The following is a 16,985-nucleotide window of genomic DNA, read 5'->3' on the forward strand; positions in this document are numbered from 1 at the left end:
TTACGTATATTGGGACTTCCCTGGTGGCCCAGTGGTTGACTCTGCGCTTCCACCGCAGGGGGCAGGGGTTGGATCCCTGGTTGGGGAACTGAGATCCCACATGCTGCATGGTGCAGCTAAAAAAATTTTTTTAATTAAAAAAAATTTTTTAAGTTTTGATTACTGTTTAAAAAAAAAAAAATTATGTACAATAAATTTAAAAAAAAAACAACAACAAAAAAGGAAACAAACTAAGTGTCCCTCAATAAAAATTACAACTATGGTATATTCACGTTGTGTATTAATATTTATGTTGCCACACATTATGCTTAGGAAGAGATTATAACAGCTTGGGGTGGGGTCTACAATGTAACGTCAAGGGGAAGAGCAGGATAAATATAAATTTCAACGACACTGATAATGACAGCTAACATTTACTGCCTCCTGTGCAGCAGGCAAGCACTGTTGTAAGCACTTTACTGAATGCCTCATTTGATATTCAAAATTACACTACAGGATATGCACATTTTCATGTCCATTCCACAGATAAAGAAACCGAGGACCAGAGTTAAGTGCCAAAAGACACACAGTTTTAAGGGGGAAGTCAGAATTAGAACCCAGCATGCACACCACTCTGTGAAGCAAAACATCATCCAGTGAGAGGTGGATTCCGTGCTTTGCCCACATCCAGGCCCTCCTCCCACCGTGACTGCCTCCAGCCTGAGCCAGATGGTACCCACCTAGTGCTGAACTCCAGAAATCAGAGATAAGCAGGTCCTCCCTGTTGAGAAGAAATGGCGTGGTCATCTCTCATCCCTTTCAGGGCTGCCCTAACAGGGACCTTCCTCCTGGCCGGGATGTGGGGATGGTGGAGCACCCTCAGACGCAGAGTCCACCTGTGAGACTGGAGGAGGGTACCAGGTGAATATGGCCAGAGCCAGAGCCGAGCTGCTGGGGCTCAGAGAGGGCAGGAGAGGGGGCTTCCTGGAGGAGGCACCCGACCCCTGGGGACAGGTCTGGGTCTTGGCACACAGGTGCAGCTCCACAATTGGTGGTTAGATGCAGAGATTTAGCCTCTCTGAACTTTAGTTTCCTCATCTCTAAAATAGGGATAAGAACCGCACCCATCACAGAGGGTTACGGGAGGAGTGAAATGGGTTAACACTCAACACAGTGCCTCATACAGAGCAGGTACTCAATAAATGGCCTTTGTTATTACAAATAATTCCAAGGTGAAAGTAAAAGAAGGGACAAAACCAAGTGTCTAGGCTTTCTTTAAGGTCAACTGTTTTCCACAAACCAGAGCAAAACACAGTCAACAGTTAATTTAAATGAAATGAATGAATTCTCCAATCAAAAGACATAGAGTTGCTAAATGGATTAAAAAACAGGACCCATCTATATGCTACCTACAAGAGAATCATTTCTGATGTATGGACACACAGACTGAAAATGAAGGGCTAGGAAAAAATATTCCATGCAAATATAAACCAAAAGAAAGCAGAAGAGCTATACTTCTATTAGACAAGATAGACTTTAAAACAGACTTTAAATTTATGGGATGCAGCAAAAGCTATTCTAAGAGGGATGTTCATAGTGATAAGTGGCTTCCTCAAGAAACAAGAAAAGTCTTGGGACTTCCCTGGTGGCGCAGCGGTTAAGAATCCGCTTGCCAATGCAGGGGACACGGGTTCAAGCCCTGGTCCGGGAAGATCCCACATGCCGCGGAGCAACTAAGCCTGTGTGCCACAACTACTGAGCCTGTGCCCTAGAGCCCAAGAGCCACAACTACTGAGCCCATGCGCCACAACTACAATAGAGAAGATCAATAAAACTAAGAGCTGGTTCTTTGAAAAGATAAAAATTGACAAACCGTTAGCTAGACTCACCGAGAAAAAAAAACAGGGCTGGTCCGGGAAGATCATGAAAGAGGAGACATAACAACTGATACCATAGAAATGAAAGAGGAGACATATAACGACTGATACCATAGAAATATAAAGGATCATAAAGACCACTCGGAACAATTACATGCCAACAAACTGGACGACCCAGAAGAAATGGATAAATTCCTAGAAATATATAACCTTCCAAGACTGAATCATGAAGAAATACAAAACCTGAACAGACTGATTACTAGTAAGGAGGTTGAATCAGTAATCAAAAAACTCCCAACAAACAAAAGTCCAGGACCAAATAGCTTCACTGGTGAATTCTACCAAATATTCAAAGAAAAATTAATACTGATCTTTCTCAAACTCTTCCAAAAATAGAGGAGGAGGGAACACTTCCAAACTCATTTTATGAGGCCAGCATAACCCTAGCAAAACCAGACAAGGATGCCATAAGGAAAGGAAATTACAGGCCAATACCCCTGATGAACACAGATACAAAAATGCTCATCAAAAATATTAGCAAACCGGGGACTTCCCTGGTGGTCCAGTGGTAGAGAATCCACCTTACAATGCAGGGGACACATTCCCTGGTCAGGGAACTAAGATCCCACATGCCGCGGTGCAACTGGGCCCATGCGCCACAACTACTGAACTGGCGCACCTCAACTAGAGCCTGCGTGTTGCAAACTACAGAGCCCATGCGCTTTGGAGCCCGTGAGTCACAACTAGAGAGACAAAACCCACACACAACGAAGGGCCTGCACGCCACAACGAAAGGTCCTGCGTGCCTCAGCGAAGATCCTGTGTGCCGCAACTAAGACCCGACGCAGGCAAAAATAAATTAAATAAATAAATCTTTTAAAAAAATTAGCAAACCGAATTCAAAAATACATTAAAAGGATCATACACCACGATTAAGTGGGATTTAATATTCCAGGGATGCAAGGTTGGCTCAACATCTGCATATCAGTCAACGTAATACATCACATTAACAAAATGAAGGATAAAAATCACATGATCATCTCAATAGATGCAGAAAAAGCATTTGACAAAATTCATTCTCCATTTATGATAAAAACTCTGAACAGAGCAGGTATAGAGGGAACATAACATAATAAAGGCTATATACATACGGCTTTTTCACTGGAGAGTAAGCCTTTATTATGAAGAATGCTCTGGATGTATTTTAAATTGTTAGTTTTCCCCTCCCTCTGCCAGAGGCACCAGGTGATTTTTCTTGGCTCTTTACCGTAAGGCCCTGGTTGGGTTCCTGGAGGTAAAGCCCAGGAAAGTTTGGGGGTGCCCCTAGGACTGCAGCCCCCAGAAGTCTCTCAGAGACTCTCACACTAGTCCTCGCTCAGCTTCCAGGAATTCATCAAAATGATCATTTAAGTGTTCTCACCAGTTTATGGCTCTAGTGGCTTCTGCTTCAGAAGTATGACACAGTGGGATAGCTTTCCCATCAACAGGAGAACACTGAGAGCTGTTCAGAATGTGTGAAGTCTGATGCTTGCTCAATGGCAGCTTTGCTGCCTCTGAATCCTAAAAATGGCCTTGCCCTTCAAGACAAACTAAGTCTTTCAAAGCTGCATTGATTGCCCTTTATCTCCTTATGTTTGCAGTTCTTGTACCTATCATCAGAATAGTGGCAGGAGATGAGTAAATTAAAGGAGCATGTGTACAATGCATCAGCAGAAATTATGTCTCTGGGGGAAAAAAAACGTGCATTTGGAATAGGAAATAAAAGGAGAAGTGAAACTACTGAATAACATCACTAATGATTTCAGGCTAAAAGATTGGGAACATTCTCAGACATTGAAAAATATCACTTTAATTCAAGGTCCGCCTGGACCCTCAGGTGAAAAAGGAGAGAGAGGTCCCACTAGAGGCGTGGTCCACGAGGCATTCCAGGTCCAATAGGTCCACCAGGTCCTAAAGGTGACTGGAGACCAACTGGCTTTCCTGGAAGTTGAGGATTCCCAGGACCAATGGGGAAGACAGGGAAGCCAGGGCCCTTTTAAGATCAGGTGGGTTGGCAACTATTGAAGCCTGCGTGCCTAGAGCCCGTGCTCCGCAACCAGAGAAGCCACTGCAATGAGAAGCCCGCGCACCATAACGAAGAGTAGCCCCCGCTCGCCTTAACTACAGAAAGCCCACGTACAGCAACAAAGACCAAACACAGCCAAAAAAAAAAAAAAGATCAGGTGGGTTGGGCGGGACACCCTGTGCTACCATCTCGTTAAAAGGCCCTTCACCTCTGCACAACTCATCAGCACAACTGACTCCAAGATCCCTTTGTGTCTCCTCCAAACAACCCTTGGTTCCCGTTTGGTACCCAGCTTCCACATGGCTTCCTCTCCTGGGTGTTGGTGCTGTTTGGGCCTCTGCTCCCACACTCACATCTCTCCCCACTCCAATACCCCACCATCACCACCACCCCCAGCACCCTGAGCTGGGATGCTGCCCATGCCCTGCCTGGTGGACCGCTCCTCCCAGTCCCCAGGAGTCCTCTGCCACCCACGCACCTGCTGTCTTACTGAACCTGATGAAACCCATTGGGTTCTAGGAGAAATCCCATGGGTACTGACTATATGTGGATTCTTTACATCGAAAACACTAGTCTCAACCAGAGACAGGGAGGCCAGAAAAGAAAATCCATTCATTTGTTCACTCATTCATTTGTTCATTCAGCATATGTTCATTGGTGTCCCTTCTGGGGCTGGACTTAACAGCTAATAAGATAGTTATTGTCTCTGGCCTTACAGAGCTAACTGTCTCTGAAAGACACAGACATGTAAACAGGCAATTATACAACACAGCAGAGCTATATGGGGGGAAGAACAGGGCTCTATAGGTGTTCAGAGGCAATCAAGATTTTTAAATTCCTTAGAATTTTAACAAAGTAATATTTGGTTAATATACCTTCTTGTCTTATTCTCCAAATTACAGCTTATCTTTTTCAAGTTTTATAGTGAAATAAAGTAAAGCTGGGGCAGTTCATTCAACACATTTGAACCAAACACCAAAACTTGTTTCCTTAAATTAACTGTCCATTTCAAGCAATAATATTTTGATCATAAAAAACAAAAATGCTGACGTTTATTATTCTAAAAAGCTCTTTGCATTTTATGCCTTAAATATCCAGTATAGATCGTGGAGAAAAAGAAATATTTCAGTAGAGCTGGAGACATTTTGTGTAGATGAAGAAAGGGCTAAAAATGACAAACGAGAAAAAGAAAAGGCAAACCAAAAAAAAAAAAAAAAGGAAAAATGTGGGATTCCATATTATTTTTGAATCTCTCTCTATTAATTAACAGATCACATTTTCACAACCATCCTTTTCTTCAAGGATAACACTCAGTCCCAGGATTCACAGCATTAAGGTTCTAGTAGAATTCTAAGTAGCGTGCCTGTGTGTATCTCACCACTTCCATTCCATCCCCTGTAAAATTGGCATTGTAACCCCTACCTCCAGGGTTATTGTTAGGATCACATAAGATACTGCGTGTATGAAGATGCTCTGTAAAATCATAAAGTACTTTAAACACAAACACAAAAAAATAAAGTCCATATATGACAACCCCACAGCTAACATTATTCTCAACTATGTAAAGCTGAAAGCCTTTCCTCTACAATCAGAAACAAGACAAGAATGCCCACTATCAACACTTTTATTCAACAAGGTACTGGAAGTCTTAGCCAAAGCAGTTAGGCAAGAAAAAGAAATAAAAAGAATCCAATTTGGAAAGGAAAAAGTAAAATTGTCACTATTTGCAGATGACATGATACTACAGATAGAAAACCCTAAAGACTCTACCAAAAAACTGTCAGAATGAATAAACAAATTCAGTAATGTTGCAGCAGACAATCAGTACACAAAAATCTGTTGCATTTCTAAAGACTAATAATGAACTATCAAAAAAAGAAATTAGGAAAACAATCTCAGGGAGGATCAAGATGGTGGAGTAGTAGGATGTGAAGCTCACCTTCTCCCACAAGTACATCAAAAATACATCTACATGAGGAATGATTCTCACAGAATATCTACTGAACGCTGGCAGAAGACCTCAGACTGCTAAAAGAGCAAGAAAATCTCCATGTAACCAGGTAGGACGAAAGGAAAAAAAAAAAAAAAAAAAAAAGAAAGTGAGAAAGGAATCGGGACAGAAGCTGTGCCCCTGGGAGGGAGCTGTGAATGAGGAAAGGTTTCTACACCCTGGGAAGCCCCGTCACCGGTTGGGAGATTGGCCGGGACAGACAGAGAGCTTCAGAGCTTTGGGGAGAACACAGCAGCCGGTTTGCGGCAGACAGCGGACTTCACAGACGGTCAGTGCTGCTGCCCTGCACTCCCCAGCCTGAGACGTGCGTCTGCCGGCACAGGCAGGGGCTGGGTGCTGGAACTTGGGCTTCAGAGATCAGACCCTGAGAGAGGGCTGGGGGCAGCTGTGTGGAAAAAAGCTCAGGGCGGGGGGTGAGGGGCTGGAATCTGTGTGACCACAACTGAGGGTGTATGCAGAGGAAGCCCAGACCACCTTAGAGGCCAGGTGACATTGTTTGGGGGGTGTGACAGGGGAGGGGCAGGACCCACCACTGTAGCCTTTTTCCCTGTGTGCGTGCTCGCAGAGGGCAGGACACTGCATGGGTTCCAGGGGCAGTTGTGACCTGCCGCTGCCACCCACCCAGATGCCAGGAGCAGTTGAGGGCCGCCTCCGCTCCCACTGTGTGCTCGGGGGGTGCACCTAAGCCAACACTGCCACCAAGAACCCCAGGACTGGGCATCAGCCACCACATCTGCACACCCCTATCAAGGGGACAATGCCTAGCACACGCTGAAGAAAGAGACGACAGGCATCCATACTAAAAACAACCCTGGCACCAAATATATTAACCCTCCACATATAAATAGCCCTCCGGAACCACAGTAAACAACTGTTTCTCCTAAACTCACAGAGTAAGAGAAATGTAAGTAAAATGAAGAAGCAGAGGAACAACTCCCAGTTAAAAGACCAAGAGAATTCCCCTGAAAGAACAATGAAACAGACCTCTTCAGTCTAATAGATACCGAATTCAAAAATGAGATAACGAAAATACTGAAGGAATTAAGAAAGGCTATCGACAGGAATGCAGAGTACTGTAAAACTATAAAGAGGAACCAAGAAAAATTATAAAACTCATTTACAGATACGAAAGCTGACCGAAAGGCAATGAATAGCAGAATGAATAATGCAGAAGAACGAATAAGTGACCTTGAAGATAGAATAATGGAAATCACCCAATCAGGACAACAGACAGAAAGCCAAATGAAAAAAAAAATGAAAGCAACATAAGAGACCTACAGGATAATATAAAGCATGCATAATAGGGATTCCAGAAGGGGAAGAAAGAGACAAGGGGATCGAAAATGAATTTGAAGAAATTATGGCTGAAAACTTCCCAAACCTAAAGAAGGAAACAGGGGCTTCCCTGGTGGCGCAGTGGTTAAGAATCCGCCTGCCAATGCAGGGGACACAGGTTTGAGCCCTGGTCCAGGAAGATCCCACATGCTGCGGAGCAGCTAAGCCCATGCACCACAACTACCGAGCCTGCACTCTAGAGCCTGCAAGCCACAGCTGCTGAGCCCACGTGCCACAACTACTGAAGCCTGTGCCTAGAGCCCGTGCTCTGCAACAAGAGAAGCCACGACAATGAGAAGCCCGCGCACCGCAACTAGAGAAAGCCCACACGCAGCAACGAAGACCCAACACAGCCAAAAATAAATAAATTAAATAAATAAATTAAAAAAAACAAAGAAGGAAACAGATATCCAGGTACAGGAAGCACAGAGGGTCCCAAACAAGATAAATCCAAACAGACCTACGCCAAGACATATAATAAAAATGGCAAAAAGTTAAAGAGAAAGAGAGGATTCTAAAGGCAGCAAGAGAAAAACAAGGAGTTAATTACAAGGGAACACCACCATAAGGCTATCAGTCAATTTCTCTACATAAATGTTGCAGGCCAGAAGGAAGTGGCAAGATATATTCAAGGTCCTGAAAGGGAAAAATCTGCAACCTAGGATACTCCACCCAGCAAGATTATCATTTAGAACAGAAGGAGAGATACAGAATTTCTCAGACAAGCAAAAACTAAAAGAATACAGCAATACTAAACCTATCCTAAAGGAAATATTGAAAGGTCTTCCCTAAATAGAAAAGAAGTAAGAATATATAGGAAAGAAAAAATCACAATGGTAAAGTAAATCACTTAAATAAGCCAGTACACAGATTAAAAAAAATATCAAAAAATTTCTGTGACAGCGATGATAACCACAGTGAAGAGCAAAAGGGTGAACGTGAAGATGTAACAGAGGACGTCAAGATCATAAACTGTGGGGAGGGGCTTCCCTGGTGGCGCAGTGGTTGAGAATCTGCCTGCTAATGCAGGGGACACGGGTTCGAGCCCTGGTCTGGGAAGATCCCACATGCCACGGAGCAACTGGGCCCGTGAGCCACAACTACTGAGCCTGCGCATCTGGAGCCTGTGCTCTGCAACAAGAGAGGCCGTGATAGTGAAGAGGCCTGCGCACTGCGATGAAGAGTGGCCCCCGCTTGCCGCAACTAGAGGAAGCCCTCGCACAGAAACGAAGACCCAACAGAGCCAAAAATAAATATAAAAATAAATAAATAAATAAAAGAGCCTTCCCTAAATTAAAAAAAAAGAAAGAAAGAAAAGCAGCTTCATTATTAAAAAAAAAAAAAAGTAAAACACATTCTTTAAATAAACAAACAAACAAACAAACAAACAAACTGTGGGGAGGAGAGTAAGGAAATGCAGATTGTTTTTCCTTAGAAAGTGTTTGAGCCTATATGAGTACCGGTCTAAGACAAGTAGATATAGGAAGGGGGTAACATACATGAAAAACAGGGTAACCACAAATCAAAAACATACAATAGATTCACAAAAACCAAAACGAGAACATAAACATAATACAAAAGAAAATCATCAAGCCACAAAAGGAAAAATGAAAAGGACAAAGAAGAAACATAAAATCAATGGGAAAACAAGGTTTAAAATGGCAATAAATACATATCTATCAATAATTACCTTAAATGTCAATGGACTAAATGCTCCAATCAAAAGACAGAGTGGCAGACTGGATTTTTTTAAAAAAAAAGAGCCTACAATATGCTGCCTACAAGAGAGACCCACTTCAGGGCAAAGGACACACACAGATTGAAAAGCAGAGGTTGCAATACTCATATCAGACAAAATAGACTTTAAAACAAAGGCCATAAAGAAAGATAAAGAAAGACACTATATAATGATAAAAGGATCAATACAAGAAGAGGATTGTAAACCCATCAACATATATGCACCTAATATAGGAGCACCCAAATACACAAAACAAATACTAACAGACAGAAAGGGAGAAACTGACAGTAATACAATAATAGTAGGAGACTTTAACACCTCACTCATATCAATGGACAGATCTTCTATACAGAAAATCAATAAGGCAACAGAGATCCTAAACGATTCAATAGAAAATGTTAGACTTAATTGATATTTTTAGGACATTACATCCAAAAAAAACTCAGAATACACATTCTTTTCAATTGCACATGGAACATTCTCTAGGATTGACCACATACTAGGGCACAAAACAAGCCTCAACAAATTTAAGAGTACAGAAATTATGTCAAGCATCTTTTCTGACCGCAAAAGCATGAAACTGGAAATTAACCACAGAAAAAGAAATGAGAAAAAAATGATTACATGGAGACTAAACAACGTGCTACTAAAAAACCAATGGGTCAACAATGAAATCAAAGAAGAAATTTTAAAATACCTTGAGACAAATGAAAATGAAAACACAACCATACAAAATCTATGTGATGCAGCAAAAGCAGTTCTTAGAGGGAAGTTCATAGAGATACAGGCCTTCCTCAAAAAACAAGAAAAATCTCAAATAAACAACCTAACCTACCACCTAAAAGAATTATAAAAAGAACAAACCCTAAAATCAGCAGAAGGAAGGAAATAATAAAGATCAGAGAGGAAATAAATAAAATAGAGATTAGAAAAACTCAGTAAAACCAAGAGCTGGTTCTTTGAAAGGATAAACAAGACTGACAAACCTCTGGCCAGGCTCAACAAGAAGAAAAGAAAGAGAACCCAAATCAACAAAATAAGAAATGAAAAACAAGACATAACAACCGATATGGCAGAAATACAAAAAACCATAAGGGGATACTATGAACAATTATATGCCGACAAATTCGACAACCTAGAAGAAATGGATAAGTTTCTAGAAACATAGAGCCCACCAGAACTGAATCAAGAAGAAATAGATAATTTGAACAGACTGATGACTAGATGTGAAATAGAATCTGTAATTTTAAAACTCTCTACAAACAAAATCCAGGACCACATGGCTTCACAGGTGAATTCTACCAAACATACAAAGAAGAACTTATACCAATCCTTCTCAAACTCTTCCAAAAAAATGAAGAGGAGGGAAAACTCCCAAAGACATTTGATGAAGCCACCATCACTCTGATACCAAAACCAGACAAAGACACCACCAAAAAAAGAAAATGACAGGCCAATATCTTTGATGAATATAGATGCAAAAATTCTCAACAAAATATTAGCAAACTGAATCCAACAACACATAAAAAAGATGGGCTTCACTGGTGGCACAGTGGTTAAGAATCCGCCTGCCAAGGCAGGGGACACGGGTTCAAGCTCTGGTCCGGGAAGATCTCACATGCCGCAGAGCAACTAAGCCCGTGCGCCACAACTACTGAGCCTGTGCTTTAGAGCCCACAAGCCACAACTACTGAGCCCACGAGCCACAATTACTGAAGCCCGTGCGCCGAGAGCCCGTGCTCCACAACAAGAGAAGCCACCGCAATGAGAAGCCCACACACTGCAACGAAGAGTAGCTCCTGCTCACCTCAACTAGAGAAAGCCCGCGCACAGCAACGAAGACCCAATGCAGCCAATAAATAAATAATAAATAAATAAAATTAATTAATTAAAAAAAAAGATCATACACCACAACCAAGTGAGATTCATCCCAAGTTCACGAGGATGGTTCAACATATGCAAATCAATCAATGTGATACACCACATAAAGATAAAAACCACATGATCATCTCAATAGATACAGAAAAAGCATTTGACAAAATTCAATATCCATTCATGAAAAAAACTCTTACTAAAGTGGGTATAGAGGGAACACATCTCAATATAATAAAAGCTATTTATGACAAACCCACAGCCAATATAGTACTAAATGGAGAAAAGCTGAAAGCCTTCCAGCTAAAATCTGGAAGAAGACAAGGATGCCCACTCTCACCTTTTCTATTTAACACAGTATTGGAAGTCCTGGCCACAGGAATCAGACATGAAAAAGAAATAAAAGGTATCCAAATTGGAAAGGAAGAGGTAAAATTGTCATTATATGCAGATGATATGACACTATATATAGAAAACCCTAAAGACTCCACAGAAAAACTACGAGACCTGATAAATGAATTCAGCAAGTTAGCAGGATACGCGATCAACATACAAAAATGGGCTGCATCTCTTTACACCAACAAAGAAATTCAGAAAGGGAATGAAAAAAACAATACCTTTTAAAGTCGCACCCCCAAAAATAAAATACTTAGGGATAAACCTGACCAAGGAGGTAAAAGACTTATATGCTAAGAACAATAAAACATTAATAAAGGAAACTGAAGATGACTCAAAGAAATGGAAAGATATCCCATGCTCTTGGATTGGAAGAATACTGCTAAAATGGCCATACTACCCAAAGCAATCTACAGATTTAATGCATCCCTATCAAATTACCCATGACATTTTTTCACAGAACTAGAACAAATAATCCTGAAATTCATATGGAACCATAAAAGACCCAGAATTGCCACAGCAATCCTGAAGAAAAAGAACGAAGCAGAAGGCATAACCTTCCCAGACTTCAGACAATACTGCAAAGTTACAGTAATCAAAACAGACCTATGGATCAATGAACCAGAATAGAGCACCCAGAAATAAACCCACATACCTACGGGCAACTAATATTTGACAAAGGAGGCAACAATATACAATGGGAAAAGGCAGTCTCTTCAGCAAGTGGTGTTGGGAAAGTTGGACAGCCACATGTAAATCAATGTAGTTAGAACACACCCTCTCACCATAAACAAAAATAAACTCAAAATGGCTTAAAGACTTAAATATAAGACATGACACCATAAAACTCCTAGAAAAGATCACAGGCAAAACATTCTCTGACATAAATTGTACCAATGTTTTCTTAGGTCAGTCTGCCAAGACAACAGAAACAAAAGCAAAAATAAACAAATGAGACCTAATCAAACTTATAAGCTTTTGCACAGCAAAGGAAACGATTAACAAAATGAAAAGACAACCTACAGAATGGGAGAAAATATTTGCAAATGATGAAACCAATAAGGTCTTAATTTCCAAAATATATAAGCAGCTCATACAACTCAACAACAAAAAAAAACAAACAACCCAATCAAAAAATGGGCAGAAGACCTAAATAGACATTTCTCCAAAGAAGAAATACAGATGGCCAATAGGCACATGAAAAGATGCTCATCATTGTTAATTATTAGAGAAATGCAAATCAAAACTACAATGAGGTACCACCTCACAGCGGTCAGAATGGCCATCATTAAAAAGTCTACAAATAATAAATGTTGGAGAGGATGTGGAGAAAAGGCAACCCTCCTACACTGTGGGTGTGTTGGTGGTAAGTTAGTTGGTGCAGCCACTGTGGAAAACAGTATGGAGGTTCCTCAGAAAACTTAAAATATAATTACCATATGATCCAGCAATCCCGCTCCTGGGCATATATCCAGACAAAACTCTAATTCAAAAAGATACATGTGGGGGCTTCCCTGGTGGCACAGTGGTTAAGAATCTGCCTGCCAATGCAGGGGACACGGGTTTGAGCCCTGGTCCGGGAAGATCCCACATGCTGTGGAGCAACTAAGCCCATGCGCCACAACTACTGAGCCTGTGCTCTAGAGCCTGCGAGCCACAACTACTGAAGCCTGCGTGCCTAGAGCCTGTGCTCCGCAACAAGAGAAGCCACCACAATGAGAAGCCCGTGAACCACAACGAAGAGTGGCCCCTGCTCTCCACAACCAGAGAAAAGCCCATGTGCAGCAACAAAGACCCAACACAGCCAAAAATAAAATAAATAAATTTATAAAAAGCAAAACCAAAAAGATACATGCACCCCTATGTTCATAGCAGCACTATGTACAATAGCCAAGACATGGAAACAACCTAAATGTCCATCGACAGATGAATGGATAAAGAAGATGTGGTGTGTATATACAATAGAATACTCCTCAGCCATAAAAAAGAATGAAATAATGCCATTTGCAGCAACGTGGATGGAACTAGAGATTATCATACTAAGTGAAGCAAGTCAGAAAGAGAAAGACAAATACCATATGATATCACTTATATGTGGAATCTAAAATATGACACAAATGAACCTACCTATAAAACAGAAACAGACTCATGGACATAGAGAACAGACTGGTGGTTGCCAAGGGGAAGAGGGTTGGGAGAGGGCTGGAGTGGGAGGTTGGGGTTAGCAGATGTAAGCTTTTATATATAGAATGGATAAACACCAAGGTCCTGCTGTACAGCACAGAGAACTATATTCAATATCTTATGATAAACCATAATGGAAAAGAATATTAAAAAAAAGAATGTATATACATGTATAACTGAATCACTTTGCTGTACAGCAGAAACTAATAATACAACATTGTAAATCAACTATACTTCAATAAAAAATATTGATCAGAAAAAAAAAGAAAACAATCTCATGTACAATTGCATCAAAAAGAATAAAATACCTAAGAATAAATTTAGCTAAGGAGGTGAAAGACCTGTATACTGAAAATTGCAAGACATTAAGAAACTGAAGAAGACACGAATAAATGGAAAGCTATCCCTGCTCAGGGATTGGAATTAATATTGTTAAAATGTCCATACTACCCAAAGCAATTTACAGATTCAATGCAATCCCTATCAAAATTCCAATGGCATTTTTAATGAAATAGGACAAACAATCCTAAAACTTGTATGGAACCACAAAAAACCTCAAATAGCCAAAGTAATCCTGAGAAAGAAGAACAAACCTAGAGGCATCATATTCTCTGATTTCAAACTCTATTACAAAGCTATATTAATTAAAACAGTATGGTTCTGGCTTAAAAACAGACACACAGATCAATGGAACAGAATGGAGAGCAGAGATAAACCCATGCATCTATGGTCAATTAATTTATGACAAAGGAGCCAAGAATATACAATGGAAAAGACAGTCTCTTTAATAAATAGCGTTTGGAAAAATCAACGGCCACATACAAAAAATGAGTAAAATTAGACCACTATCTTACACCATACACAAAACCTAACTCAAAATGGACTTAAGACTTAAATATAAGACCTGAAACCATAAAACTCTTAGAAGAAAACACAGGCAGTAAACTCCTTGACATAAGTATTGGCGATGATTTTTTGTTTTTAATTTTAATTTAATTTTATTTTTTTGGCGATGATTTTTAAAAATCTGACACCAAAAGTAAAAGCAACAAAAGCAAAAATAAACAAGTGGAACCACATCAAACTAAAAAGCTTCTGCACGGCAAATGTAATCATTGACAAAATGAAAAGGCAACGTACTGAATGGGAGAAAATATTTGCAAATCATATATCTGATAAGGGGTTAATATCCAAAACATAAAGAATTCACACAACTCAATACCAAAAAACCCCAAACAATCCAATTAAAATATGGGCGGAAGATATGAATACACATTTTTCTAAAGAAGACATATAGATTGCCAACAGGTTCATGAAAAGATGCTCAACATAATTAATCAGTAGGGAAGTGCAAATCAAAACCACCATGAGTTACCACCTAATACCTGTTAGAATGGCTATATCAAAAAGACAAGAAATAGTAAGTGTTGGTGAGGATGTGGAGAAAGGGGAACCCTGGTGTACCACTGGTGGAAATGTCAATTGGTGCAGCTACTATGGAAAACAGTATGAAGTTCCTCACAAAGTTAAAAACAGAACTACCATTTGAGCCAGCAATTCCACTTCTGGGTATTTATCCAAAGAAAATGAAAACACTGACTTGAAAATATACATGCACCCCCATGTTCATTGCAGCACTATTTATAATACCCAAGATGTGGAAACGACCTTTGTGTTCATCATGGATGAATGGATAAAGAAACCGTGATATATATATATATATATATGTATCACACACATACTATATGTGTATATATGTAGTGGAATATTATTCATCCATAAAAGAATGAAATCTTACCATTTGTGACAACATGGATGGACCTTGAGGGCATTATGCTAAGTGAAATAAGTCAGAGAAAGGCAAATACTGTATCCCACTTATATGAGGAATATAACAAACACACATGAAGCTCACAAATACAGAGAATAGATTGGTGGTTGCGAAGGGTGGGGGTGGGGAGGGGGGTGGCGCTGTGAAACAGGTGAAGGGGGTCCCAAAGGTACGAACTTCTAGTTATAAAATAAATCAGTCATGGGGATGTAATGTACAGCACGGTGACTACAGTTAAAAATACTGTATGGTGTACTTGAAAGTTGCTAAGACAGATCTTAAGCTCTCATCACAAAAAAAAAAAAAAAAAAAAAAAATTGAAAGAAAAAAACAACTGAACTTGTTGGATTTGAACTGACAAGCCAGAAGCCAGTGTTCACGGGACTCAGAGAGGAGACAGAATTGAAGAGGCTGCCCTCAGGTTCTGCCCAGAGGGTAAAGGAGGGCTGTAATGTACAGGGAGTGCTTTGTAAACTGGTGAGTGTGTGCACAGGAGAACAGCGTGTAAAGTGCTGGGCTCTTCTCTACTCAGGGCAATGGGGACTGCACCACACCTGGGGCTACAGGGAGAAGCAGGGAACTCCAGGGGATACTGAAGAAGCTGAGGAGGAATAACAGTGTCAGGACACCTCTTAAGAGATCTCCAAGCCCCGAGGCACACTCATTCTCACTGGCATCACCTGAGATCCTAGAAAAAGTCACTGATGCTTTTTTTTTTTCAGGCTCAGTCACCATTGACTCTAGGCCCTAATTCTGGGGGAGGGGAATACATAAAATTAGTCTCATTTCTCTCAGTTGTGAAGGTCCTTCAGCTGTTGATCCGAAGAAGCACTAACAAAAGCTGTTATTTATTGAGCCCTTAAAGGACTGAAAATAAAGGCACAATGCTGAATAACAAAAGTAGGTAACATTTATTGAGTGCTTCCTGGGTGTCAGGCACTGTTCTAAGTGCTATTGATGGGGTTCAGGGCAGGCTGCCCCTCAATATGCCACTGTGGCGTATTGATTATTTGGAATTATAGTTACTTGAGAAACATTCACTGCAAGAACACTTTGACCCTCCTTTGTTCCCCTGAAGGCAGGAAACAAATCTCCCATATGAAAGGATCCTCGTATACCAGGAGAAGAGAAGGCATCTTTATCGCCAGAGATAGATGAGTCAAGGCTAAGAAAGGTTTATAAACACACTTTGTTACTTCATGAACTTGCTACCCTAAGTCCAAGCCCCTTTGTCTTCTAACAAATAATTGTTTCCTTGTCTGAAAGATATAAAAGCTGCCTGATTTGGCCACTTTTTTGGGTGCCATGTTATTATGGGACTCCTGCACATTCCTGATTAAATTTGTTTTTCCCTCCTGTTAACCTGTCTTGTGTCAATTTTCTTATTAGACCAGCCAAAAGAACCTAGAAGGGTAGAGGAAAAACTTTTCCTCCCCAACACTATGTAAGGTACACAGCAAGGCACGGAGCGATGATGGGGGGAGGGGTGGGATAAACCAGAATAACGGAGAGCTTTTAAGCACAGGTTTTGAAGTTACCGAAGACATGGGTTTGAAACCTGGTTCCACACATTACCTATGTTTCTTTGAGACTGGGCGCCCTGCCAGGATCCTAGCGTGGCTGAGATGTTCATTCTGACAAAGTGTGTTGAGAGCTCAAGCCAGCGCCAGGCACGTAGCAGCTCCTCAATTAACGCG

At 40.8% G+C, this 16,985-nt stretch overlaps 1 protein-coding gene across 6 annotated transcripts in view; it reads right to left on the reverse strand.

Moving 5' to 3' along the window:
• SRRD (SRR1 domain containing) overlaps positions 1-16,985 on the reverse strand; it is a 30,379-nt gene that overhangs the window by 12,399 nt on the left and 995 nt on the right. For 5 of the 6 annotated variants that reach the window (XM_068562311.1, XM_068562310.1, XM_068562309.1 and 2 more), the window contains exon 3: positions 720-760. In XM_068562311.1, coding sequence (XP_068418412.1) covers positions 720-760 — 41 coding nt within the window. Of the gene's footprint in view, positions 1-719; positions 884-16,985 lie in introns of all 6 variants that reach the window. The other variant, XM_068562312.1, reaches the window with a different exon arrangement.

Source organism: Eschrichtius robustus, chromosome 14 (genome assembly GCF_028021215.1).
Source record: "Eschrichtius robustus isolate mEscRob2 chromosome 14, mEscRob2.pri, whole genome shotgun sequence".
NCBI lineage: Eukaryota > Metazoa > Chordata > Mammalia > Artiodactyla > Eschrichtiidae > Eschrichtius > Eschrichtius robustus.